This window comes from Ammospiza caudacuta, chromosome Z, assembly GCF_027887145.1.
Source record: "Ammospiza caudacuta isolate bAmmCau1 chromosome Z, bAmmCau1.pri, whole genome shotgun sequence".
Taxonomy (NCBI): Eukaryota; Metazoa; Chordata; class Aves; order Passeriformes; family Passerellidae; genus Ammospiza; species Ammospiza caudacuta.
The window spans coordinates 16,460,623-16,486,757 of record NC_080632.1 but is presented as its reverse complement, the minus strand read 5'-3'; the positions used below and the strand labels follow the sequence as shown (position 1 = coordinate 16,486,757).

At 34.9% G+C, this 26,135-nt stretch overlaps 1 protein-coding gene across 1 annotated transcript in view; it reads right to left on the bottom strand.

Moving 5' to 3' along the window:
- SHOC1 (shortage in chiasmata 1) overlaps positions 1–26,135 on the bottom strand; it is a 43,267-nt gene that overhangs the window by 5,345 nt on the left and 11,787 nt on the right. The window contains exons 9-24 of the mRNA XM_058824259.1: positions 23,022–23,151; positions 22,106–22,200; positions 20,871–21,113; positions 19,292–19,738; positions 16,802–16,927; positions 15,230–15,406; positions 14,834–14,941; positions 13,046–13,233; positions 8,149–8,221; positions 6,658–6,727; positions 5,874–6,058; positions 5,270–5,375; positions 3,546–3,657; positions 2,484–2,605; positions 1,447–1,540; positions 481–612 (exon numbers count right to left, since the gene is read on the bottom strand). Coding sequence (XP_058680242.1) covers positions 481–612; positions 1,447–1,540; positions 2,484–2,605; positions 3,546–3,657; positions 5,270–5,375; positions 5,874–6,058; positions 6,658–6,727; positions 8,149–8,221; positions 13,046–13,233; positions 14,834–14,941; positions 15,230–15,406; positions 16,802–16,927; positions 19,292–19,738; positions 20,871–21,113; positions 22,106–22,200; positions 23,022–23,151 — 2,408 coding nt within the window. The remainder of the gene's footprint in view (positions 1–480; positions 613–1,446; positions 1,541–2,483; positions 2,606–3,545; positions 3,658–5,269; positions 5,376–5,873; positions 6,059–6,657; positions 6,728–8,148; positions 8,222–13,045; positions 13,234–14,833; positions 14,942–15,229; positions 15,407–16,801; positions 16,928–19,291; positions 19,739–20,870; positions 21,114–22,105; positions 22,201–23,021; positions 23,152–26,135) is intronic.

The window sequence follows — 26,135 nt, the reverse complement described above, 5'->3', positions numbered from 1 at the left end:
TCAGCACTGCTGAATTTGGCTTCCTGCCCAAGTGAGCCACTGTATGTTTTTCTTTTACAATTTGGGTAGTTTTTTAAACCTACTGCCTAGAACTATAGAACTGTACAAATTGGCAAGTAGATGTGGTGGATAAACCTCCCTACAGGTTAATTGTGAAGGCACAGGGAAAGTCCAAGTTGCATCTAATTGTACTGACAAAGATGATGAAAATATTACACACACACACACACATATATACATATATATATATATGTATGTATACACATGTCTTTGCATATATACTAGAAATATGCTTGTATATATATCTGCATATATATATATATATATATATATATATATATATATATATATACACATACACAAATATAATAATGCTTGTTTTAATAATATATTTAAAGAGAACTACAATAAAAAACCCTAAATCTTTATGAATCTTAGAAACAGGAAGAAAACTGTCAATTCATAGGAAGATAAGCAAACCTCAGATGGTAAGACAGAAAGCCAGGATTTGTCCAGCCACTCATGAGGGCTGATATTAGATGCTATCAAAATGTTGTCAGCAATCTGACGAATTACCAGTGCTGTCTCTTCAATCCCTGGCGTAAGTACTACCTAAAAGTGATACATAATACTCTTGGTTAAAACTTACTCTAAGGAGTGTATTAATTTGCTCCAGATATTGACATGTCAACTAAAGGTCACCCTGAACACAAGAGTCAGTACTGCTGAGTAATTAAACCTGATCAAATCTGATCCATGCTTATCATGCAGAAAAACTCCAACCTTTGACCGGGCTGCAAATCACACTCCTTATTTATGAAGATCCTATGTAGGTGAAAATAACTTGTTTATCCTAAAGGTCTTTAATATGTGATCAAGTTTATGGTCATAACATGAGCTCCTAATAAAACAGGCAATTGTGAGATGCCTACTACAGTTTTAGATGATGTGTAACACTTTGAAGCTATAATTTCCATAAAAGCTACACTGGTGAGTACATGAAATGAAAAAGCTTTGTCCTCTATTCATCCTCATAACTTTCATTTAATCAGGTAAATTTTATACAAAGTTTAATATGCAAATAATATTGACTTCATAAAGATCTGCAAATAACTTATTTTTTTCTTCTGTTACATCAGCAACAAAATATTGATCTGAAACTTCAAATTAAGACATAAGCAAAATTAATGTATATTCTAATAATTTATTAAAGGTGTGATTCCATTTTATGACTCCTAGTTAAGAAAATATTTCATCTGCTATTTGATTCTGATTCAACTTGTATTGCAGTCAACACAGTCTTTTCACTGACTTTAGCAGCACTGAATTAAGACCTTCTCCTATTTAAGTCATTTTGAGCTATTTTATGTTTTTGATGTAGAAGGCATACTTGATTGAGCTTTTTAGAAATAGCCTATCATGAAGATTAAGACAGAAAAAAGTTACCTTCACTTCAAAGTCTTCTGACTTCTGTGTAAGTTCAATTAGAGTGGCATAAATTAAGACAAGGTTAAGCAGAGTATTTCCCTTGAGACTGTACCTGTAAAACAGTTTCACTGGATCATTAATATTTAATATGCACATGTAATAATCTCAAACCATTTGTTCCATGTCTTCATAAATATCTGTTTCATTTTCTGGAATTCAGAATACTGATACAGTTGGAGCATTAATATCTGTGGAAAGAAAACTAGAATATATTCTACGGACTGACTGCTGAAGGACTTTAAGGAAAGAAAACAGTAGTCTACAGAAGAGCAAGTCTGGTCTGAAGCAAAAGGTATGGATCAAGGTCAGTCACTGGAGACACTGGAGGAAAAACAGAGAAGAAATTACCACTTGCTTACAGAAAAAAATCTCAAGAGGTAATAAATTAATGTTTATGAACTATGTCAATAGAAGTTGTGCTTCCACTGCAAAAGGAGAACTACTGATGCGTTGGAAGAACACTTAAAAAATATTTCAAGTTGCAAATAATATACAATGCAAATTATATACAATGGTATTAACACAGTAATTCATAACCATGCATTTGTATGGGTTCATTTACTTCAAACAGATGTAAGAATAATTCCAGTATTTCATATCTTTGGAGTTGTGAAATTTCCAGACCTGTTGATTTCAAATATACCTCATGTTAATTTTGGCTGCCTCAAACTCTCTTATTTTATAACGACCATTTCTTTATCATTGGTGTAAGATTGAAAATAGTCTCACAAATAAAAAACTTTTCTGAGCTTTTGGTGGTCTCCAGTGATCACTATTACTTTTACAATTCCACTAAGTTTTTCAGTAGAAGCATGACAACATTTTAACTAAGTGAAAAATCCAAAGCACACTAGAAATATGAGCTTACAATATTTGTATTGTTCTAAGAGAAATGTATTCCTACAGAGAAGTTCAAAGATAAATGAGTATCAACTTGTTTTAATAAGCAGTTTTCTTTAGTGACAAGTTTGTTACAAAAGAATTTAGTAACTTACTCTAAACTCAGTCTTTCTTTGGAATAGAAAATAATCCAACAGCACATATACTGGAGTGATAATGCCATCAGCCTTGATATTACAGTGTCACAGGAGTCCTCATAATTTAGTTCTTTGACACTCTACCATGAAATTTAAATAAAGAGTAAAAACAAAATAAATACATTACCATGGCTGCCCCAAGCTTTTAATGAGAATCAATATAATATGCAGAAACTAGATCAAACATAAATACAGCTAAATAATGTAAGCATTAAGGACACATATGAGAGTTGGGAGAACTAGTTTGTATTCCCAACTTTTATTTTCTTTGAACATCAAAAGGCTGAATCAAGCTTTATGCCTTTTCTTCCTTCCTTCCTCTAAAAAGAAACAATGATAATACCTTTTTAGGCTGTTCTCAATATTTTTGTGAACTTTAATAATGCAAAATATTGTTATAAACTTCTGAAGTACTTACTTGGCCTATACAAGTCATATCATAGCTACACGAACTATATAAAGTACATCACTAATTGCAGCAGCTAGTAAGAATGTCTTTGCTGTACTTGTAATACTAATTGATTATTTTATTATGTATCTATCTTTCAGAAGCAGTTCTTCTACCTGTCATCTGTCTTGTTGCATACCAGAATATAAGTAGTATGCTATTGCTTAAACTATTATTTTTTATTAAAACTAGTACAAATTATTCTATAGATTAATTCAGATAACCATCTGAAATGGAAGGAATTAATATGCACACTAGTAAGAGAATAGAACCACAAACACATTTAATTGGTAGCTACAAAATTTTACATAACCCTCTTTTGAAGTATGCATTCTTTAACTACATTTTGTAAAATCAAATCACAGGTCAAATGTTACTTCAATGAAGAAACTGAGAACATTTCAAACTAGTCAAACTGGCACAGACTTTTAGGGTTAATGATTTGTGATGTGAAACAATGCATGAATTAAGTAAGATTATGGGGAAGAAAAGATGTGTCAGAAGTCTGAAGATATGGCCTAGAAGTGACTGAACACATAACAGAATTTGGACACCGTAGTTTAATTTTGTACCTGCAGAAAGATAGCAGTGCATTCATCTACTGTCAGCACAACATATCGATCTGCACTTCCAAAGAGCCTTAAGGAGTAACTGCTGCTTCTTTCAACAAAGGTAATGCTGTACCTGAAAAAGTAAAATTATTTCATTAAAACTCAGACAAGTAAAATAATACTATTTTCTTAAAGGAAATGGATAACAGACACCCCTTAATACAGTTTTTTAATTATATAGTCTTGATCTTTCTCAAATGCTCAGTTCACTTTAAGATATGTTCACATTTGAATAAAACATATCAATGTAGCAGTAATTAAATAATATTGCTAACTGCATTGAGTATGACCTTGACATCCAGGCTTTGAGTTTACAAAAAATATAGTGGTAACAGAAACTAAGATAGATACTTAGAAACTTTTTCTGACTTTACATACTGCATTTCTTTTCCTCCTTTCATGATTGTGCAGCATAAAGCTGCACAATCATGAAAGGAGGAAAACTGCCTGATTGCCATTGGTATGATCCTAAAATTTCTGAGTGACTTAAAACTGCCAGCAGTAAAGGTTCCTGTTGTGTTTTACTAGGAAACGCAAGAAACCTAAACCTGAATCTGCCAGGGTGTCCTCTAGAAACTTGTATGGACAGTGTATTCAGATATTTTAAAAAAGTAAACTCTTCCCTTTTCTGAAATTGTACAGCTCTTTGCTCACCTATTTAACTCCCTCACCAGTGCTAAAAGAAGCTAGTGAAAAAGTAATAAAACATTGCTCCCTATGGCCAGGCTGAACAGAGAACTTGAACAAGTCAGAGTAAAAGCATATCAGATGATGTGTTCAAATTTTAAATGTCAGACATATTTTTTCTCCCTACTGAATTGTTAGAAACAGAACAAAAATGGCTCCACAGCTGACTTAAGGATATACCCAGGATTAACACTGGCATGTCTGTGCCACAATATGATGAAATCAACTATCTGTATCTCTGTCACTATGTTTGAGCTGCTCTGCACCCCATTTCTTTGTTTCAGTGTTTCTTTGCTTCTTTCATTCTTTCTTTTCTTTTTTTTACTTTCCCCTCATGAGATATAAGGTAGCTTTACCAAGTATTTATTACTGTGAGAGCAAAATTCAAGTAATTTTTGTCAAAGAAATAGTAAAGAAGCACAATGATTTACAACCCTAGCAGTATTCATACAGGTTATAGAGTACTAAAAATTAAGCGAATAGTGGACTTGAATTTTATGAATAAATTAGCTTTTGCTTTAAACTTAGCCTCTCCTAAACACTGTGATGCACCAGAAAATAAGATGTTTTACTATTGTTCAGTTTGAGCATTTAGCATAGCTTCAGTGGATAAAAACAACAACAACAAAAAGCAATTTTTATGAAGAATTAAATACAAAATCTTCCAAGGACCAAGAAGCACTAAAGAAAAGTTTGTGAACATCATGATTTTCAGAGAAAAACAGACAATTAAAAAAGTTGTTCTGATTTAAAAATACCAGCTACAATTAAAAAATTTGTACAATTCCATTCTGGTTGGCATGTGTGTGAATCTCTAGTACTAAGTTATCAACTTCAACAGAAAAAACTATATTCTTGTCTCTTAAAGAGCTAGTAGTGTAATTGCAGAAATGTATGTGATAGCCAAGTAGACGACTAATACATGATATAGTCGAACAAAATACGTGTGCTGAAAATCTGAAGATAAATAGCCCACAGAAGCCCTTCTTTTCACTCACTTGGATTCAAAAAGCTGAAGAATATCTGGCATATTGAGAAGACCTTCAGTTGTCAGAAATACATATGGAATCTGTACTTCCAGAAGAAAGGAACCACCATGATTCCCTGAAACATTTTGTATAAGTAAGATAATAGTTTAATAAGCAAAAAACTATAGATATATCAAATGGACATTCAAAAATGCATCTTTTATTAATCTCCAATAATATACTTCCACTCCATCCTTTCCCCCCCCCCAAAATGAAACTCCCTCGAATCTTTTTGAAATTATGCTGAAATTCAGATTCTTTTTAGATCTGCAGAATTCCCTTAGAATGAGGAAGGGTGGATACAGTTTGCAGAACTGTAAACAACTTATGAACTTGGCACAAGTCTCTTATAAACCCACATGTACTCCTACATCCTGGCCAAAACTAGGCTTACACTCAAATAAAAACACCTTCTTGCTGCATAGATAACCTAGCTCTGTTTGTTGAGCTTTAGCCCTCAACATTTTACTCATTCTCTTCCACAGGCATAAGAATGTAGCATTTTATGGAACAGAAAATGTTTTCTTTTCATATGTCAGTCTAACTGTTTATTACAATTCTGGAGTACACTTACCCATTTGTCTTGTTTCAGGGAAGGTGGTTTTAAAAGTCATGTAAGTAACATTCAGATTTTTGCACAGATTTTTCCAGCCAGAATTTTCAGAATAATCATACTCCATTACTAGTGAGAAGTGAGTCCAAGGGAAGTCAGCTCCAATTTGCAGATTATGCACAATAATGCAGGAATATCTACTAAGACTTAAAAAACCCCCAAAAATATGAATAAAAATAAATGTAGGTAGAAATACCCTCAACAAAATAAACAAGAACAAAATAAACTCAGTTTTACTTTGACAATTCCCACTGCTAAAGTCTATTTACAAAAATATATTTACCATTCCTGGCTAAGGTTCCAACTCCTTTAAAAGTAAATTTAAAAATCAAAAGTTGTACTCTTCCTCCAACAATTATCTGCCTAAAATATTATATATTTCAGAGTGTCATAATTTGTAATTTCTTCTGTTATGCCTTTTCACCATCTTTTTCTATAACAAGCAAACATCATGTTTCTCTACATATTTCTCTTTTTCTAAACAGGCAAAACAACATATAAAGAATATGCAATTGTTTGTTCCTAAAGTTCCTCTAGGCCTCACTAAGCCTTTTTCTAGAGTGGACAAAATTCTCAACTCTAAAAATGAAGCTATAGGTGAAAACTACAGCTATCAAACTAATACTACCATGAAAACTTTACTCCAGACTGGAAAGACTCATGAAAAGGAACTAAAGTAACTGAAGTTTCACTGACCTTAGTCTAGACTAAAGAATTTTTTTCATGAATATAGAATTTAACTTACTTGCTTATGATCTCTTTGCAACTTAAAGGGCTTCCTTTTTTCTCAGAATTCAAATCCACAGCTTTCAAACCTGTTTAAAAAATAAAATTAAACAGATGATGAAATAAATAAGCCTCTGTGACTATGAATCAACACACAACAGTAAGTAGCAAATGTGGAAAACCACAGGTTATTAAAATTTTAAGTCTTACATAGTCTATCTTGCTTAAGTCCTCTACAATTTCTGCATTGTATTGTTGAATGTAATGATTTAGAAACTTCCTTCTCAGAAACCAAGGAAAAAGTAATGCAAACAAGTTTAATGTCTCAGAAACTCACAACCCTATTACCTTAAAATGAAAAATTAAAGGGTAATGCAAAAGGAAGCACATTTGCCCCTTTACAAATTAAATTTCTTTACACTTTTTGTACATTTGAAATTTTAACTGGAAGATGTATCTAAGAAGGAATGTTGGTTCTACACAAGTGCCTTTTTTCAAAAGCGTAGTTGGATTGATCTGTGTTTGCAAACAAGTCTTAAGATCTTAAAACAAATAAAGCTCTTTTCATTAAATATTATTATTAGTAAAAGCATTGCGAACATGCCTCCTCCCTTTCAAAACATTCTAAAAGACAGACTTTCTTCTTTCAAGAGCACAGGAAATCTAACTTTTTTTTAAAAGGCAAAAGATCAGCACAATACACAACACTTGATAAGGTTCAAGCAAATAGGATTTATGAAAATGGATTTTAAAAAATCAATTTAAAAGGACTCGGTGACTTGTCCTAAACATAACTATAGGCTCAAATTATAATTTTCCTAAAATGTGTTTGTTGTACCATCTGAATTTGCAGTGTTGAACAAGCTTGTACTTGTGAAATCACACAGGTAAAAAGTTGAAATTATGAAAATGTTGCCTGTATCAGTAGGGAGGTGGGATATTGGAAACAGTATATTTTTACCTTGAGCTTTATAGATTGATACAGCTTATGCTGACATATTTAACATATTAGCAAACAAGATCAGCAACATATAGTTAAAGGAAATTTGATTTATACCTCATTCAAGGCTTTATGCTGGGGAGCTTAGTTAAGACTTCTAGAATCTAACTGCTCTGAACATGCTTGCAAGGAAGAAAGCTTGTGACTAATGATCAGCTAAAAAAAATGAGACAATGTGATCAAGATAACAGATACAAATATAATTAGACTATGGGCTGTCCACAGCTCCTTCATGTTCTGTTAAAAAAAAAATCTTTGACTTGGCAGATAAATTATCACTTTCTTGAAATAGAAGGCATTAGACCAGAACTCTTAAATGGGAGAAAACAAAATTAAAAGATAAAAGGCTGATAGAAGAGTTATGAAATATTAAACACTGAGAAAAATACGTAGAAAGGATCCTGATGAGAAGGGAGAAACACCTGCACCAAGCATCTACACAGGAATGCAGCGATCTACAGAATAACAGCCACTTTTTATTTCAAAAATACACATAAAATAATAATTCACCTTCTATCCTAGATAATGGGTGAATGAAGGCATCTTTTTCTCTTTCAGAGTCCATCCTTGTAATGATTAGTATCTGTATGAAGACAATTAAAAGAAACTCAAGTAAGGTAAGTTTTTTTTTCTTTCAGCCTGCATACATCTTTCCTTCTCCTCTGCACAGAAAACACAAGATTGAATAAACATATGGCAAACCCAGAAACTGTGGAGTTTTCCACAATAACAATCAAAGAATATTTCAAGTTGGAAGGGACCCATGATAGAGTCCAAAACCCTGCTTCTCACAGGACTACCTAAAACCAAACCATACGACTATATCCAAGAGCTTCTTGAACTTAGATAGGCTTAGTGCTTTAACCACTTATACAGAAGTCTGTTCCAGGGAAGACCACACTCTAAGTGAGGAATATTTTGCCCAATGTGCCTGAATTTCTTCTGACACTACTTCATTCCAGTTGCTTGTGTCCTATTACTGGTCACCCGAGAGAGGAGATATGCACCTTCCCCTCCGCTGTTTTGCTTGAGAAGGAGTAGGCTGTGATGGGGTCACCACACAAGGAACAACAAAAGTCACCTCAGCTGCCCCTCCTCTTGCCCTTGAGGCCTTCTACCATCTTGGTTCCTTTCCTCTGGACAGACAAAACAGACAAGTTTGATATCCTCCTTATATTGTGGCACCCAGAACTGCCCCCAGTGCTCGAGGTGAGGCTGCCCCAGTGCAGAGCAGGGCAGGACAATCCCCTCTGTTTCTGGGCTGTGATGCTGTGCCCGATGCCCCCTAGGACATGCGGGCCCTCCTGGCTGCCAGGGCACTGCTGACTCAACTTGCCATTGACCCAGACTTCTAGTCTCTTCCCACTGTGCTCCAGTCTCTTTCCCAATTTGTATGTATAACATGATTGCCTGTCGCAGACATCTTTTCATTAAAATCCTTTCATTAGGATTTTTCCTGCTGAAGCTGAGAAGTTTCAGCAACAAAGTGTAAACAATGGTTATCTGCTGCTGTGGAATGCAACAGGTGGATCTGTGATTGGTCTCCTGTGGATGTTTGGATTTACTCACCACTCACGGCAGAGCTGTTCTCACTTTCTGCCGGGACACAGAACTTTGTTATTCATTCTTTTCTATTCTTAGCTCAGCTAGCTTCTGAGAACTTTCCTCCTATACCTTTTAGTATAGTTATAATGTAATATCTATCATAAAATAATAAATCAAGCCTTCTGATCATAGAGTCAACATTCTTGTCTCTCTCTCATCCTGAAAACCCCTGTGACCACGGTCACAATTGCCCCATCCCAGGTGGAAAATTTGGCACTTAGTCTCCATATATTTCATAGAGCTGGTGAGTACTCAGCTGTCTAGTTTAACTTTTCTGTAAGGCCTTTCTACCCTCAAGAGAATCCATTTAGTCCATTTCCTCCTAATTTAGTATCATCAGTAAAATCACTTAATGTACTTTTAATTCCTGTGTCCAGACAACTTATAAAAACATTTAAGAACACTGTCTCTAAAACTGAGTCCTGGGGAATGTCACTGGCCATGAGCCTGATGTAATTCCATTCACTGTAATTCTTTGAGCTCAACCCATCTGTCAACTGCTCACCCAATCCAGTATCATGCCTAGCTCTGTGATGAACAGTTCATCTAGGATACTGTGAGAGACATTGGCTGAAGTTAAAAACTACACTCACTGGCTTCCCTTGGTCAATTAGATGGGTCACCTTGTCATAAGTGGGAAAAGAAAGGAAATTTAGTTGGTTAAGTGGCACTTTTCTCTTGTGACCCTGTGCTGGTGATGGCCAATGACTGCATTGTTTCTCAAGCATTTTTCAGTAACTCCCAGAATAAACTTTTCTATAATTTTAACAGGCACCAAAGTGGGACAGACAAGTCTGTAATTACCAGAGACTTCCTTCCTTCCCTTGAAAATTGAAACAACATTTAGCATCTTTCAATCAGCTGGGATCTCTCCAGATTCCCAAGACAGTTGAAAAATAATGGAAAGAGTTCCCATAATGACATTTTTGAGCTCCTTCAGTACCCTGGGATGAACCTCACTGGGCTCTATACATCTGTGCACATCCAGATGGAGCAGCAAGTCTCAAATAAGTTCAGGAGTGGCTGGGAGTTCAACATTATCCTTAGTCACAGTCTTCTAACACTGGGCTCTGGGGATTGAAGGCAGAGGCCAAAGAAGGCACTGAATGTCTCTGCTTTGTCTACGTCCCAATTTTGAGGTGACTATCTGTGTTGAGAGTTGATGATGTTGTCTCTGTTCTTATTTTGCTCTTGACTTATTTAAAAAGCCCTTTTTGTCACTCTTCACAGTGTTGGCCAGCTTGAACTTCAACTGAGTTTTGGCATATAAATTTTCTCCCTACAGGAGTGGACAGTCCCCTTTAAAGTCACCAGCTCATAAGTGACATCCCAAGTCCATACACATTCCTTTTCCACCTATTTTCTAGAAAATCCCTGCTCAGGCAGGCCAGGCTTCTGCCTTGCTTGCTTGGCTTTTCATTTGACTTGCTCCTGAACTCAAAAAGAACGCTAGTTATAGACACTATCTAAAGATATTATACCCCATTATGACTATTGTACTATACAGATCTGTCACATTAGAAAAATCATCCTCATGGAGACAGAACTTAATCCGAAGATATTAGAATTCAGCCTGCAAGGTACTTATGTAACTGGATGTATTGCTGAACTGGTTAGAAAGATTTTCCAATATGTAGATAGAGTCACAAAAGTGTTTCTGCCAGAGATCTGGAACTCATTGAATATTGCTGAACACAAAAATGTTGAAAAGAATTAGAATCTACCAAACTGACACAGTCTTAAAAAGAATCCCCATCAGTGAAAGTGTTTACCTCGTCCATCATTTTAACTGATACAAACTAAACACATGCTACACTAAGTGTATAAAGAAGAATATGTACCTAAATACATCACCATACTTTCTGACAGGATGCTCTCTGAACTTTTTTGCCATTGTACAGATAATTTTCATGTTGTACACAAGATATAGATTTTAAAGAAGGCACATAACATTGTCTGACTCTTAAGATTTACAGTCATAAGATAATGGTACATGTAAATATGAAAAGCATTTTAGATCTTGTCAGAAAAGGACTTCTGGTCAGACAGCCAGAGGCAGATTTCAATTTCCATAAGCAGATGCACAGAAGAGCCACTCAACCATCCACTGGCATCTTTATAAGCAGTTTTGGACAACTGCATTTAAAAATGTAGACCTGCTTTTCCACACACAATTCAACAACAGACTCATTATATGTTCATGTGAGCCAGATGAAATTTTTAGTCATTTTCTATCTAATCATTAGTACAAAAGATAATGAAACAAAGAGCAAAACTCTTTTTTTCTAAACCAGCAGTAACTTCTTTCTTACAAAGGAAATGTCCCATTACAATCCTGCATCAATAACAACTTTGGCTAATAAAAGGATAATGAAACTATCCTATTTCACACCATATTAATGGATATTTGATGTGATATGATAGAACAGTAAATAGTTCAAGGAATACAACTTTTACTTCTTTTGAACTGGAATACTCCTTTTACCTAGTCTTGCTCATTAAAACCTGTCTCTAAATGTTAGGAAACAGGAAACAATTAGTAATTGTGAATAAAATCATAGATGGCATTATATTGCATGCATATCTCTGTATGACTAAGTCAAGCAAACAAATCAAAACTCAGGAGTTATAGCTAAAAACTTAAAAAATCATGTTTAGTGGAGTTTAGAAGAAAAGCCAAATTGCCACTGAGCTGACTTCAAAATGACATCAAGTTCTCATACACCTCCTAATACAACATAATCCTAGTATCACAAAGCAAAATGTGCTGCTCTTAAGATGACAAAAAGGATGCAAAATCATCTTAGTGTGTCTGTTGAAGGACAGACAACAAGACAATCAGCATCATTTTATTTTTGTTGCTTCATTTTAATTTTAAATTCAAAAAGGGTGTATTATAAGTTATTATATTGTTCTTCTCAGCAAAATTTAATCAAAAGATATTCAGAGCTCCAAGTGCAACTCGTAAACACAACAAGAATAAATCCTCAGGAAGTGAAGTATGGAAATAAGCTAAAATGAACTTAAAGACCTTTTTTGGCTGTGTTTAGGATCATAAATTCTATTCCAAACAGTTAGAACACTTTAAACACTATGCATTTCATCCTGTTTCTTAATGTGATTAGTTTTCTGTAAAGAAATAATAAATATTCTGCAAAGGAAGGTGGTATTTGGCACTGTGTCATATCACCCAAAATATTCACACGTCCAGGAGAGAGAATCTTTCGGTAATTTGAATATAATCCAAAACTCTCTCTTCCATGCCAAAGCTATCACTCACAGATATTTCCTTCTTGTATCATTCAAATGCCAGGAGATTGGCCAGATACACTGGTTAAGCAGAGGTTATCTGTGGATAACACCATCCACACACTCCTTGGCGTATGTGTGCTCCACATCATGCCATGAAAGCACACAACCATGACTTGCACTACGACTCTGTCTATGCCAGATGAATGAGGCTTTCAACAAAAGACTATATTATAATTTTTAGTAACTGATATAACTGATACAATAAACTTATCAGGAAAACAAAACCACCTGCAACAAGATAAAGTGCTGGCAATGCGAAAACTCTTTTGCATGTTATTTCAGGCATGGAACAAAAGGAGCTTTGATCAAACAAAAACTTGTACTGCTGTGACAGAGTTCTAAAAAATTATTTAGCCTTATTTAATAGATACCATGAAGTAATTATTAGACTTTTTTTCATAAATGAACCTCTGTTCAAACACCATCTAGCAATTAGTCATGTAATCTGGAACAATTTTGTTTGTTAAGAGAAATTGGTTACTTTGTTAACCTTAACACTGCGTTTCTCTCCACAACTTTTCATCCAATTTAGCATTTCACACTGAAGTGCTGTTATTTTGGGATGAGTTTCATGCTTTTTCTGGCTGCTGTACTGTACAATCTTCAGCTGCCTCCAGATATTATTCAAACAAGATTCTAAAATGTTTTTGTAGATATCCTTTGCCTTGGACAAATAACCTGTTAATAAAGCAACAAAAGAAGTAAATGGAGTGACAAAAGATAGATGTCAAGCATTGCGTTCAATCTGCACACCAATTTAAAATCTATGTGAAGGTATCTTGCACAAAAACAGATGAAATGTTAATGGCTCCCCAACATGGAAGGAGAATATGACCACTGGTACATAAATCATGTTTATAAAACTGCTGTACTTTATGTAGTATCTGCTATGTAACTCCAGATAGAATTATATAAGATTGCATCCTAAAGCTGCAGATGCTAGCAGCAACATTCCTATACTTAACTACTTAACTAATCTGTATTGTTTACACTGAGTAACAACAGTATTTCTATGACTGTTGTCTAAAGCTTGTTTGTCCTGTGTGTTTACCACTCTCCATATTATCACAACTACTCTCAACACTGAATGGTGCCTTCTATGTATAAATGATGAACAATGCTGGAGTTATCTGAAAATGCATAAAGAAAAAATAAATCCAATATAACTACATGATGAATCACACAGCACAAAAACAACAGTGAAGACTACAAGGCCTACTTAGTATCTCACTCAATTTTCTCATTTTTTTCAGATCTTTTTTACTTGTACAATTTCCTATGTGAGCTGTTCCTCAGGTTTGGAAACATAGGTGCTTTTGCAACTCTGAAATATCATCTAGGAGTGCTTCTGCTACATAAAGGGTAGAGGAAGAACTGCTCATTTTTCTTCCTCCCATCCTTCTATATTGTTTATAGTAATGATGGAAAAGAATTGTACTTAGGCTTCTACTTACATATTCATTCTGTATTCTTCTTCCTACTCTTTTATTGCTAGAAATATTTAAGGAAATACAAAGTATTTCCCCCTACAGTTCAGTTTATGGCAGATGTTTTACATTTTACATCAATATTAAGGAAACACCTTCCATCAAGGGATAGTTCAGAGTGAAGGTAGATGCTCTGAAGCAACTTTATCTCCTATAAAGACAGAAGGAGTCTGACTTTCCTAGGGCATTCATAAACACTCACTTCAACATCTTGTAGACCTATCGTGATAGAGATATTTGAAAATTCAAAGCACACCTATAGGAATTTGACAAGCTCAGCATTATCATTTCAGGCATTAAACTGGGTTACAATGGATTGCCATATTCCAAATTTGAATAAGACCAAAAAAGCTCAAAAAAAGCGCTTCTACATAAGTCCAGTGTTGGAATATCAAACCTGTTTCCTTCTGACACATTAGATAATATTTAAGATTTTGCTTAAAATGCTCTCAGATTTAAATAGTTCACTTCCATGAAGCCTAACAATATTTTATGTGGAATGTGTTCCACATTCACAAAAGATAGATGGTAAACAGAAAAGGACTTGATTTTTCCATGTTCCTCAGTTTCCACATAGAGATTCCAATGAAAATTTGTCATTCTGAGATACAAGACATATTATATATGTGAAAGCTGTTAACAAATGGAATAACAAACAGCACTCTAGTAGTCATGAACTGAGCATATGCCCTGATGGTAAAGAGTCAGAGCTAAAAACATGAGGGATTGTCTGCAGAATGCACACAAAGATTTGGGTTTCTGGGTATCATTATTCAGGACTGAAAACATACCTAGAGCTGTATCCAAGCCACATGTTAGTAGCAGATCTCGAACTGTCACCAGCAGGTGTACCAGAGCAGCATGTTTGAACAGCAGGATCTCCTTCTCATCTATTTTACCTTTACAAATAGAAGACAGATGTGTGGTCTACAAAAGATGTCAGAACCTACATTTTATATGTCTATATATGTAGTCAATATATATTGACTACAATATGCAATATTGAAGTTAATAAATGTAATGTTGAACAATGAGACATTTTTGAAATAAAAGAGGAAATCAGTTGTTGTAACTCTATAAGATAAACTGTTAAAAGATTTACCATTAATTTATAAAACATCTTGACCTTGTCTCACCAATTAAGTCTGAATTAGTTGCAAAGAAGAACAGATGTTTTAAAGACATACCTTGTTTAAAATTATCACATATCACTTTCTCTTGTTGTTTCAAGAAAAACCTTGTATGATCAAATTTAACACTGTCAAAGCTCCAAGTAACAGAAGCAAGTACACCCAGGTGTATCAAATCTTTTAGCACAGGAATAGCTGCTTCTTCCAAGAGGCAGTATGCCTGGCATTGGCTTTCTGGATAACACAATGAACAAAACATAATAATGAAGTTTGGTTTCACATACCACTACTGGACATGAATATTAAAAAGACCCAGCAAAGCATTAACAACTTTATCTTGTTCAGGCAAGCTGCAACATTAATGGAATGAAGTTAACTTGCCACAGGCTCTCCTGAGTGTATCAATCAGCTCATCTTCACAGCAGGTAACCACATTGCATTTGATAACATGATGAAACTCCATGAGGAGAAGCTAGAATTTTTTACTCCTGTGACCCACACTAAGATTGTTCTACTATTCGCCTGTTTCTACATCACAGTCATTTTTGAAATGCTTATTTTTGTTTTGACTGCAGAAATGCTTTAATTTCCCTCTCCTGTTGCATTAAAGGAATTTTGCTTCAAAATTTAAAAAAAAATAATTCAAAAATAAGCTTAAAGATATGATTCCCATCTCAGATGTGAACAGATGAAAAGACCACTCTACTCTTTCACTGGTTCTGTGAAAGAAAATTCTATTAAGCACATGGCTCAAATGAATGCATTTCTCAGAAAACCAAAGTAATCTCTGCTAGGCCTACAACTTCCTAGGGCTGGTTATATATATAGCTTGGATTAATATTTTCTAGGTTGTCCTCTACCATTTCTATTACATGAAAAAAACATTGTCAGTTATGTTCTTTGATACAATGCCTCATACAACAACCAGAGTTCAAGGGGTAAGGCCCAGTCATATCTGAGATAAATCTATTGCTGATCTCTACTGTGGTGAAGACCTTTCCTATCAAAACGACCACTGATCTCTTCCATCCCCATTTCCCATTTACTTAGACAAAAATGTGCAAAATAATAAATGGAAAGTACTAAATGGTATTAAGAGATTTCATGTCTGCTAATTTTGATCAGACATTACTCTAAGTCTCAGTTACTTTTTTTCCATGCATGCAATTGGCTTTAGTCTTAAGATGGAGCTCCATAGCCTCCTCTCATCCCTGTGCCAAATAAATATCTTTCTACTTATAATACTTCCAGCCACAAAGAGAAGAGACTAAGTCTAATAATTTCTGTATTTGTCTGAGCACTACTATTTTATATAAAATTCTACTACAAAACTATATAGAATCATAGAATAAGTAAGATCATTGAGCTCAACTGCTAACCCAGAATCACCATGTTCACCACTAACCCATGTCCTCAAGTGCCACATACTCAGGTTTTTTTAACACTGCCAGGGCTGGTGAGTCTACCACTACCTCGGGAAGCCAGTTCCAATGCCTGACTACCTTTCCAATGACAAAGTTTTCCCCAATTTCCAATCTAAACCTCATCTGGTGCAGCTTGATGCCATTTCCTCTGTCCTGTCACTTATTACCTGGGAGAAGGTAAAACAGTTCTAAAAACAGTGTATACCTGATGGCTGAATATTGATAGTGATACTGTCTTTATTCTCTTGGGTTTTTTCCTCTGTTTTTACAGTCTCACAAGAAGAATTGTCTTCTTTGAGAATATTGATATGCTGATCTTCAGGCTGTACCACTAAATAATGAAACCACAAGTGAATATTTAGCTAATCACAAAACCAGCTCAATAAATAAGAAAACTGCTCTATAAATTACTCTACATGCAAAAAAAATTTCAAATGAAGTTGGTTTTGTGAAACATACACTTTCTTTTTATGAATTCTTTATTGTTTTCCTGGACTTTTACAGTACAAAAATCCACAAGGTGCAAAAACAGGTTAGGCCCTCTCAGCCTTCACAGCCCAAGAAGTTAAGCATTATCAGATTGCTCTTCCTAAGAGCAGAAATACAGACCTGGAAAAGTTAAGGAGCTGGTACTACTGCTCTATAATATAGTTCCATAGGAAACCTCATATGCCTTTATATGGAGAAAAAACTTGCATGACAGAAAATATGCTGCTGACGATAAGGAGCTCCAAGTATGAAAAGTACATCAGTGAGTGTGAGTAGAAAAGTTTAGATACTTTAAGCCATGGGGAAAGAACACAGAAGTTGCAAATGGAAAAAAAAAAAAGATAAAAAGGATTGCATATTGAAAATAATTTTTCTCCTTTCATCTAGCTATCTTCTGCAACTTGTTAATATTTCTAAGTAGCCTTCCTTCTTCTTGATACATACACACGCATGAGCTTCAACTTCTGGCCACAAAGCCTCTTCTCTTTATTTCTGATTATTTTTCTGTGAGAGCAGTTCTTATTGAATAAGAATATTCTTAAATATTATTGACTTTTCTACTTAAGAAGGCCACTTCCCTCAGCAAATAAACTAATAATACAGAGACAGAAGGCAAAGAAAAACTGAATTTTTATTCTAGTTAACTTAGATAATTTGCCTTATTTTGAAAAGAAGTCTGGGGTTCAAAACTGGATCATTGAGTTGTTTCTACTATTTCCCTCCTGCGTATTTTCTAAACATTACACGAAATTATATCTTTAAAAAAATAATTAAAACAATGAAGAGGCCTTACAGGCACCTCTGGCCTTTCTACTTTTCAGTTAGAGTTAGAATGACCCTTGATAAAAACTTTTCTTTATTGCAAAAGGATGCTATGTTTTATATAATTTCTACATCGATGTGGCTCATCACAGTCCCCTGTATTTTAATGGCTTCTCTATATGTCAGGCGTAACTGATCCGCACACTGTTGACTACCTGTACACAATATCCTAATCTGCACTGAATCTTCTGAAACCCTCCCAAGCCTACTCGAGAAGGTGACAGCTTGTCTTTCAATACGCTTGGATTCCTCGTTAGCCGATGCAGTGCTGGTCAGGGTCCATTAGACGGCAGCATAAAACTTCAGATACCTTGGTCTCTTACTTCTAAAATTTGGATTATTGCTTTCTGACGCCATGAAAAGTTTTATGCATCTTCGACAGAGTCAGAAACACATGAATTTTACAAAAAGAAATTACTCCCAAAAGATTACATAAGCTTGCAATTAAACAAACATCCCAACTCTACAGGAAGTATTGCTGAGGCTTTTATGTAACAACTGTTTAGTTTTGGGGTTTTTTTTAATGCTAGGACATTTAACTAAAACACAGATAAAAGTTATTGTAAAAATTCTCTCATACAAGTCCAAAAAGTTTATAAAAAATTTTTGTACATATAATTACATTCTGAAAAGTGAATTTGGAGGTATGCCACTGTTACCTGCCACTTTATGCCACAGAGAATTTTTTTACAAACCAAATAAGGAAGTTCTTCTACTTTTTTTTACCTCTCTGCTATTTTGCACTCCTTCAATGCTGAGCACATAATATGATATTCTTTTCCAAGTACTGTCATCAACAAGAACAGGCTACCAACAATTTTCTGTTTTCCCTAATATCTGTTCTGGTGCATTGTTTGATGAATTGATGGGGTTTGCACCAACGTCAATAGCTCCAATGAACAATTCCTGTTCATTTCCTAGGCTACAGAAGTGAGTACTGATATTTGCCATCTGACAACTACAATGAATTTGAGGATTACTTCTTCTCCAAGTGGCCAGGAGATCCAATTTAGAACATATGGATGGAAGAGATCTCCAGAATTAAGAACCATTTACAGTTACTTTGTCAGAATAGGAATAAACTCAAATATGTATTTTATGAAATATCACTTTCAACAAAAAAAATAGCACCCCCGCCCCCAGCTCATCCTAAGTAAACCAACCAACCAACCAACCAACCAGCCAACCAAAATCCTCTAATATATCTAAGGGAAAACAACAAAAGGTAAGATAGTTAGCTAAAAATTCAGTTACATTTAAGACCACAAAAATGTTGCCAATTTACTTCAAATAATTGACTAGGATGAACTAGCATCTGTTGTAACTGGTGAAATGGAGAAGAATTTAATCTGGAAAAAATGGCAGATTAAACTGGTTCACATACCTTTTTCAGGCCTATCTACATAATATTTGTCCTCTCTTTGGGTGACTGTATATTTAGATCTCATCATAATGAAGTTGTTCAGATCAGAATCATCGTTGGCCCATTTAGAAGCAAGTGCAAGAGATGCAGGCTTTCCACTACAGGATGATTTGTCTAGTTTAGAAGACACATCTTTACAGCTGTCTGATTCAGATGGTTTGGGGGTTTTCTTTTCTTGGTTTAAGAACCAAATTGCCTCTTCTGTCTTAATCTTGCTAATGCTTCCTCCAGTAAGCTCTGCCACAGATGTATTTGTACTGTGAATTTTGGCAGGTGATGGAACACTCACAGCAAAGTTCTGCCTTTGAATCTGCAGTGACAAGTCAGGATTAACTACTTTCTCTGATGAATGTCTTTCAGCAGAAAGCAACTCTTGGTTTGTCACACAATTCTTCTCCTCAAGCCATCCTAAAAAATACAATTTAATTTATGTGCTGCAACACAGATTCTTTTCTTTTCTTTCTCCTCATTGGAATTAAGGACTTTGTGTGATTTAAAGACAAGGTATTTTTACAAACTTCTTCTTTGCGCCTTCTCAGATCACTAGGATCCCTTTTCAGAAAACTTGCACTGACTAGTTCTAAGTAAAAATGCACAGTATTAAGATACAGAAGGCAAGGCTATTGTTTGAAGTTTTCACCATCTACATGGAATTTATTGATGTTAGATTTCTAGAAAGTGAGATGAAATATATTTCATTAGGAAGAAAAATTGTCAATTTTTGTTTCCTAGAGAGAAAAAAGAAGAACGCAAACAGTTCCCTCTGAAGATATGCTTCACTAGAACTACGACTTCTTTGCACCGTGGCTGCACACCCATCTGAAATACAGTAGCTAAACAATTAAAGAATGTAAAAAGCAGTTAATTGGAAATGTTCCTGCATGAGCAGTATCTACATGTTTCACAATATATCATGTTACTGTCAATCCTTGGAGTTCTACAACCACAGCTGGTGCCTTGCAGTCTAGCCATAGTTATACAACAAAATCTGAATAACTTTTTGCTTTTTTTGTTGAAGTTTGATTACAAGTATGCAAAAATGTCCATGAAAAATTCTGAAGTGATAAGCTGTTCAAATTTGAAATAGTCTGCATAAAATAACTCCTCTACAGCCTCACAAAATAATGAATTTTCACTCTAACATACTCCCCCCACTGACCTTGTACAGGTAGGACTATGTGAATATCTGCTTTATTAAAATATTTCAAAGCAAAACTACTACTACTTAAGAAATTATCCTGAATGAAACTATTTTATTAAAAAATGACTGGTGGAGGGTATTCTTCATCTGCCCAGTAACAGAAAAAATGGCTTTGTGTAGCTCAACACTTTTCTTCCTCCAATTTCTTCTAAGTTAGTGAAAGTACACCTTAAATGCAGTAGTGCCCTTCCTTCATTTTAATGTAAAACATTTTGTTCTTAAGAATAAGAAAAAATTAATTTCCTTTGTTCTTGGAGATCTGTAACTCCCTGCGTGATTCTCTGTTTAAGTACCAATCTTTGCCTTTCCATCACTTATTTTAAAAAAGAAGATACTTACTTTCTAATTGATATGTTGTAAATTGTGTGAATGTTTCTACTTCTGTTGGAAGTAGACTGTTTGCATTACTTCCATCCATATTGAATTGTTCCAAAATTTCTACAGCTGCTGGATTTAAAACTCTATGAAGCCACCAGCCCTCCTCTAGTGAGCCAAGCATTGGTGCTTCAACCTCAAGTAGCAGCTTTTTCTGCAGCTCTCTCAGTGAATGATGCTGATGTGCAAGGTTAACAGCTGGATGCTCTACAAAAGAACCAGAAATTAACACATAATATCAATAAACCAGAAAGAAGAAAACAGAATGTCCTTTTTGAAATGAAAGCTCCCAAGTACTCCTGGCCTATTACATGTATCTGTTATTCATACTTCCATTTGTAATTCTGTGTCCATCAATAAGAGCAAAGTCGTTAACACTATCAGAGGAAGTGTGCTTTTCTGAGTTCTGTGAGTAGAAGGGGTGAGGGTTTCAATTTTTTTTTTCAAATCTAATAATGTGTAGCTGCATTACTAAAGTTACAAATTATCTTGTTAATTATCTGCGGGTTATTGTCATGGTTACAAAGACTTACCATATCCTTAGCTGAAAAAAAATTAACTGAAACAGTAATGAGCATACCATACATTATTTTCAATTATAAATCAAAGTACAAATGAATTGGACAACAAAAAAAGTCAATATACAGAACTTAATCCTGAGACTTGTAAAATGAAGACAAATAAAGTGAAATGAAATAATAGTAGTAATATATATTCTGGCACTTTCATGAATAGCCTGCAGCTTGTTTTGGTTTTGTGTATTCTGCTTCTCTTCTACTCTTGTGAAGTTACAATATTATTTTCCATTAACAGTACTATTGTATTGGTTGCTACATATTTTGAAACATTACTTATAGGAAAATACCACACAGGAATGAGTTAAACAGATTACCAAATTTCAACTATAAGCTATTTCATATAATAGTAGTGAACACTGTCATAAAAAAATAAAACTCTTGCTTAATTCAAATTATTGCCATAGAAGTATACATGGTATATAACCTTCTGTGTTGCCATACTCTAACTTCTTGTAAGTACTAAAATAATCACAAAACTTCACAGGGTTACAGTAACTGAATAAACTTCAATTGCTCAAATATGTGCTCTGTAATATAACATTATATTTTCTGCTATATTTCTGCATGTACATGGAACTTATAAACATCAGTTAGAAATTGATCATCGATTAGAATCCTTACCGACAAGCAAAAGAGAGCTCATATTATCCCGATACTTCTCTGACTGCCATACCAAAGATTCTAAGAATTCCCTAGAGGGCTCTGCAATCAAAATACTATGAAGAACATAAAAAAATGTGCATGTATGAAATTTAGCAGCATTATCTGTTGAATTTTGATTTATATAGATATACTTTTAAAGATATATATACTTTGTCTTTAAATTTTCAGTTCATTCATTCATTCACTCGTTCCTGAATTTTTTTTTTCCTATCTATATGGAGGATGATAGGAAAGAGTAAGTGGAGGAGACATCAAGGTTGGGTCATGAAGTAAAGCAACACTGAGTGAAAACTCTGTCTAGACTGTGGCTCCCATCCCAAAGGGATATCAAAATTCTTTCTGCATGTGTTAGAAAGATAGCAAGGCAAGAAACGCTAGTCTCAAATAAGATGAGAAGGCAAAGAGGGAGCAATCCTAATCCTATATTGGCATGAAAAGGCCTGAAATCTATTGTTGGAGGGTATCCCTGAAACAGACAATACTTTCTTACTATATCTCTTCTGGACATTTTGCAGGTGATCCTTGTGCAACATATGTGCTTGCCATAAGGATAAATACATGCATATGCCCATACATACACTTGCTAAATACTTTAAATATTTACTGTTGCCTACTGCAAAAACAAGACTGGATTTTCAGGCTATAAAATCCTCCCAGAGAAAGAGGACTATGGAAGCAACTTCCTTTCCTTTTTCAGATGCCTCTAGAAAACCACATATATGGACGGTGCATTCCATCACTCTTTCGCACAAAATAAAATATATTTGCAGCTCAAAGAATGTAAGTAAGTACCAATTCATAAATACAGTGAAGTTATTGTTTCATTAATTTTGAGGATTCATGACAGAATTTGTCACCACCAAGGCTTCATTACCTGTTACCAGAGAGAGAAATAGGTTCTTCTTGAAGTCCTCTGCACAGAAAATTAACCCATGATCTTTGTTGTCTGCATGGAGGAGTTAAAGGCACTTCCATTTCATCTTTCAAATATGGAATATATTCAGCTGGAAATTGCATAAATCCCCAGCCAAAACAAAAATAAAAATCAAAATCACAAAGCCACTTGTGAATGAAATATACATGCTTATGAATCTTACACAAGTGAAGTTCTGGATTAAAATAGACAATATTTTCATGGGACAATTCAGTAAGCTATATGCCCCACACATATAATTTCCAGACAGTTTGGGGAAACAATTGTAGATCACATTCCTTGATGTAGTTCTGGGTACATATGCTTCACAGATAAGATTATTTTTATAATTAATCACCAGGTATCACAGCTGAGATTTTGATATTTATCCATAAATGAAGTTAATTAAGTGTGAGAGACACTATAGGCAATATTGTGGTTGCTGAAAGAAAAGCCTCAGGAACTTCAAAACCAGTCAGGATTTTAAAGAAAAAAAATACTCTTTCAAGCAGAATTAGTTCTCATTGAAATTTCTAGGGAGATCACTGAAATTAATTACAACACCAGTTTTTGTTTTTGGATGTTTCTTTTTTTTAAAGGAGTATACAAAAAACCTGCCATGTTAAAAGTCTTCTACAAGTAATTTTGAACATTCTTTATTTCTTCCTCCCTATTATATTAAATGTGGACATATTAATGATTACTGGGTTTTATTCAAGTCTTATTCCAAATTTGCAACTTCATTGATTTTGATGGTTCACATGATTGCCCTGGTATTAGTCTCTATGGCATTCTACTAACCCAAAAGTAGAAACCACAAAAACCACAGTCGTTCCATGTTCTGTGAAAACTAAAAATTGTGAATAAATCAGCACCTCCACAAGGAAAAACACTTATAATGAATTCCCTGTTCCTTCCACCAGGCAGCAAGTAGATGCAACCATCATACCCACATTGCCTGGACAATTAGCACAAAGAAGCCTATGAATCAGTCACCTGTCCAGCTGCTCACAGCTTCTCCTTGAAGGACCTAACAAGCTGATTGTTAGGCAGGAAGGGTAAGAGACAGTGATAGAAAGCCAGAGGACACAAACATATCAAAAAAACGGGGAAAAAAAGTAAGAAATTAAAGTGGGTACAAAATAAAACAACACACTTCCAGTCAGTATAATTTCTTTTCCAGTTAGAACAAAAAAGGTTCAATGAACTCATGCTGTGAACTTCAGCTCACAAACCAGTTTTTGTGAGGAGCAACAATTTTAGGACTTTACTTTGAACAGGACAGAAGCTGGTCTCAGGACAGCAAAAATACCTGCTGTATCTAAAAAGAACTATTCTTTCTCTTTGAGCAATACTATTAATATTTGTTCTTGTCTAGTTATTTATGCCTTTGAGACTGGAATTCTTCATCAGCTACATTAGTTAAACTCTGCCTACACCCAGAGTAACATTCCCTTCTCAGAACACTGCTGACTCAGAGAACTATCTTGTCTCTCAATGCCTTTTCTAAACAAACTCAGTGACTACAGAAAGAATGTTCAGTCTTATGACTGCTTCTTCACTGAATTTAAGCAAACATATTTCACTTCTGGTAACTCATAAAGAGCAAAATTAATTAGAAGGAGAAGACTGCTTGATAGCAGAAGTTTCTGTATTGGGTGTTAGGTTTCAGCTGAGATACCTGACAGTCTTCTAGTTACCTATGCTTGCACACATTTGTAGGTCTCTAGCCTACAGATCTGAGTCCATTCTGAAAAAAAAAAGAAAAAAGAGAGAGAGAGAGAGAGAGATGGAAGCTGATTGTGGCCTAACAATAGAATTCTGCCTGAATCAACACCAGACCTAAGAGAGCAACTGGTAATAAAGACTAACGCAGCCACTTTCTTTAAAAGACAATTCAAGATGGCTTGACCACTCATCTACTGCAGAAGAATGAACAATACCCTAAAGAAGATCACAGTCTATTTTTTAGTACTACATACAGCGCAAGAGTCTGATCTACTGCACTTAAGCCCCTCCTGCTTGTAAGCTTTAGAAGAGCAGTCAAGAGAGCTGACTACACACAGATTACAGTTTATCATGCTAGACAATAATCCCAGATGTAAAATAAGCTTAACTTTATCTTGGTGGAACTTGGTGTGTTTGCATTGAGCTTTTATATCAGACACTTTGAACGATATGATTGTTCCAACCAAAATTCCACTACAATATAGTATCTAAAGCATGGTGCTATTAGTACTATTAGTCTGCAGGGGAGAACTATCAGCTAAATTTAAAACTTGTTGAAACTAAGACAATAAGAAAGGTCTTGGTCTGGAGAAAACTCAACATTTCTGGAGCATTTTAATAACTTCTGTATGGAAAACTATCAAGTAAACAAGCACTGATGGATAATACTGCTACTGTCCACTGCAACAATGGATAGATCTTTTCATAGAAAGGATATACATAAGGATGAGATGTACATGTATCATCATGCTCAGATCACATTTATTTGTAAATGTTACTCTTTGTGCAGGCTCTTCTACATTAAACGAAAGGTGAAAAATGTCACCAGCACAGCCATTTTCCTGCCTCGCTTAGTCAGCCAGAATTTAGCTGTGAATCTAGTAGGGCTGGCAAAGACTGTACATTATTTTGAAAGGTTACACCTGGAACCCAAAAAAACTTTAACTAAGGTTGGATGACTAGGTTGAGCAGTGAGACACCAAAGCTGCTCAGCCCTAGTCAATGGTGTAAACAGCATGACTTGGGTTTTCAACATAATAAAGGTGGACACATGGAGTGTATTTCCTGATTCCAGTGCAGGAGGAGAAAGGATCCAATGCATATTAGCACATACTTAACAGGTGGAGTTAATTTCTGTAGAAAACAGATCTGGCTTAATTTCCCAATCACACACAATTACTGAACCATTTGCAAAACAGGATATCTGCACAGGAGTTTTCAGTCTCTAGAATTTATAAACACAGCACTGCTACCTGAATTGTTTCTCCACCACCCTCTTTCGAAAGCATTTATATCAGACTTCAACAAACTTTAAACTGTGCTCTTTGACTCCACAATTTTAATCAA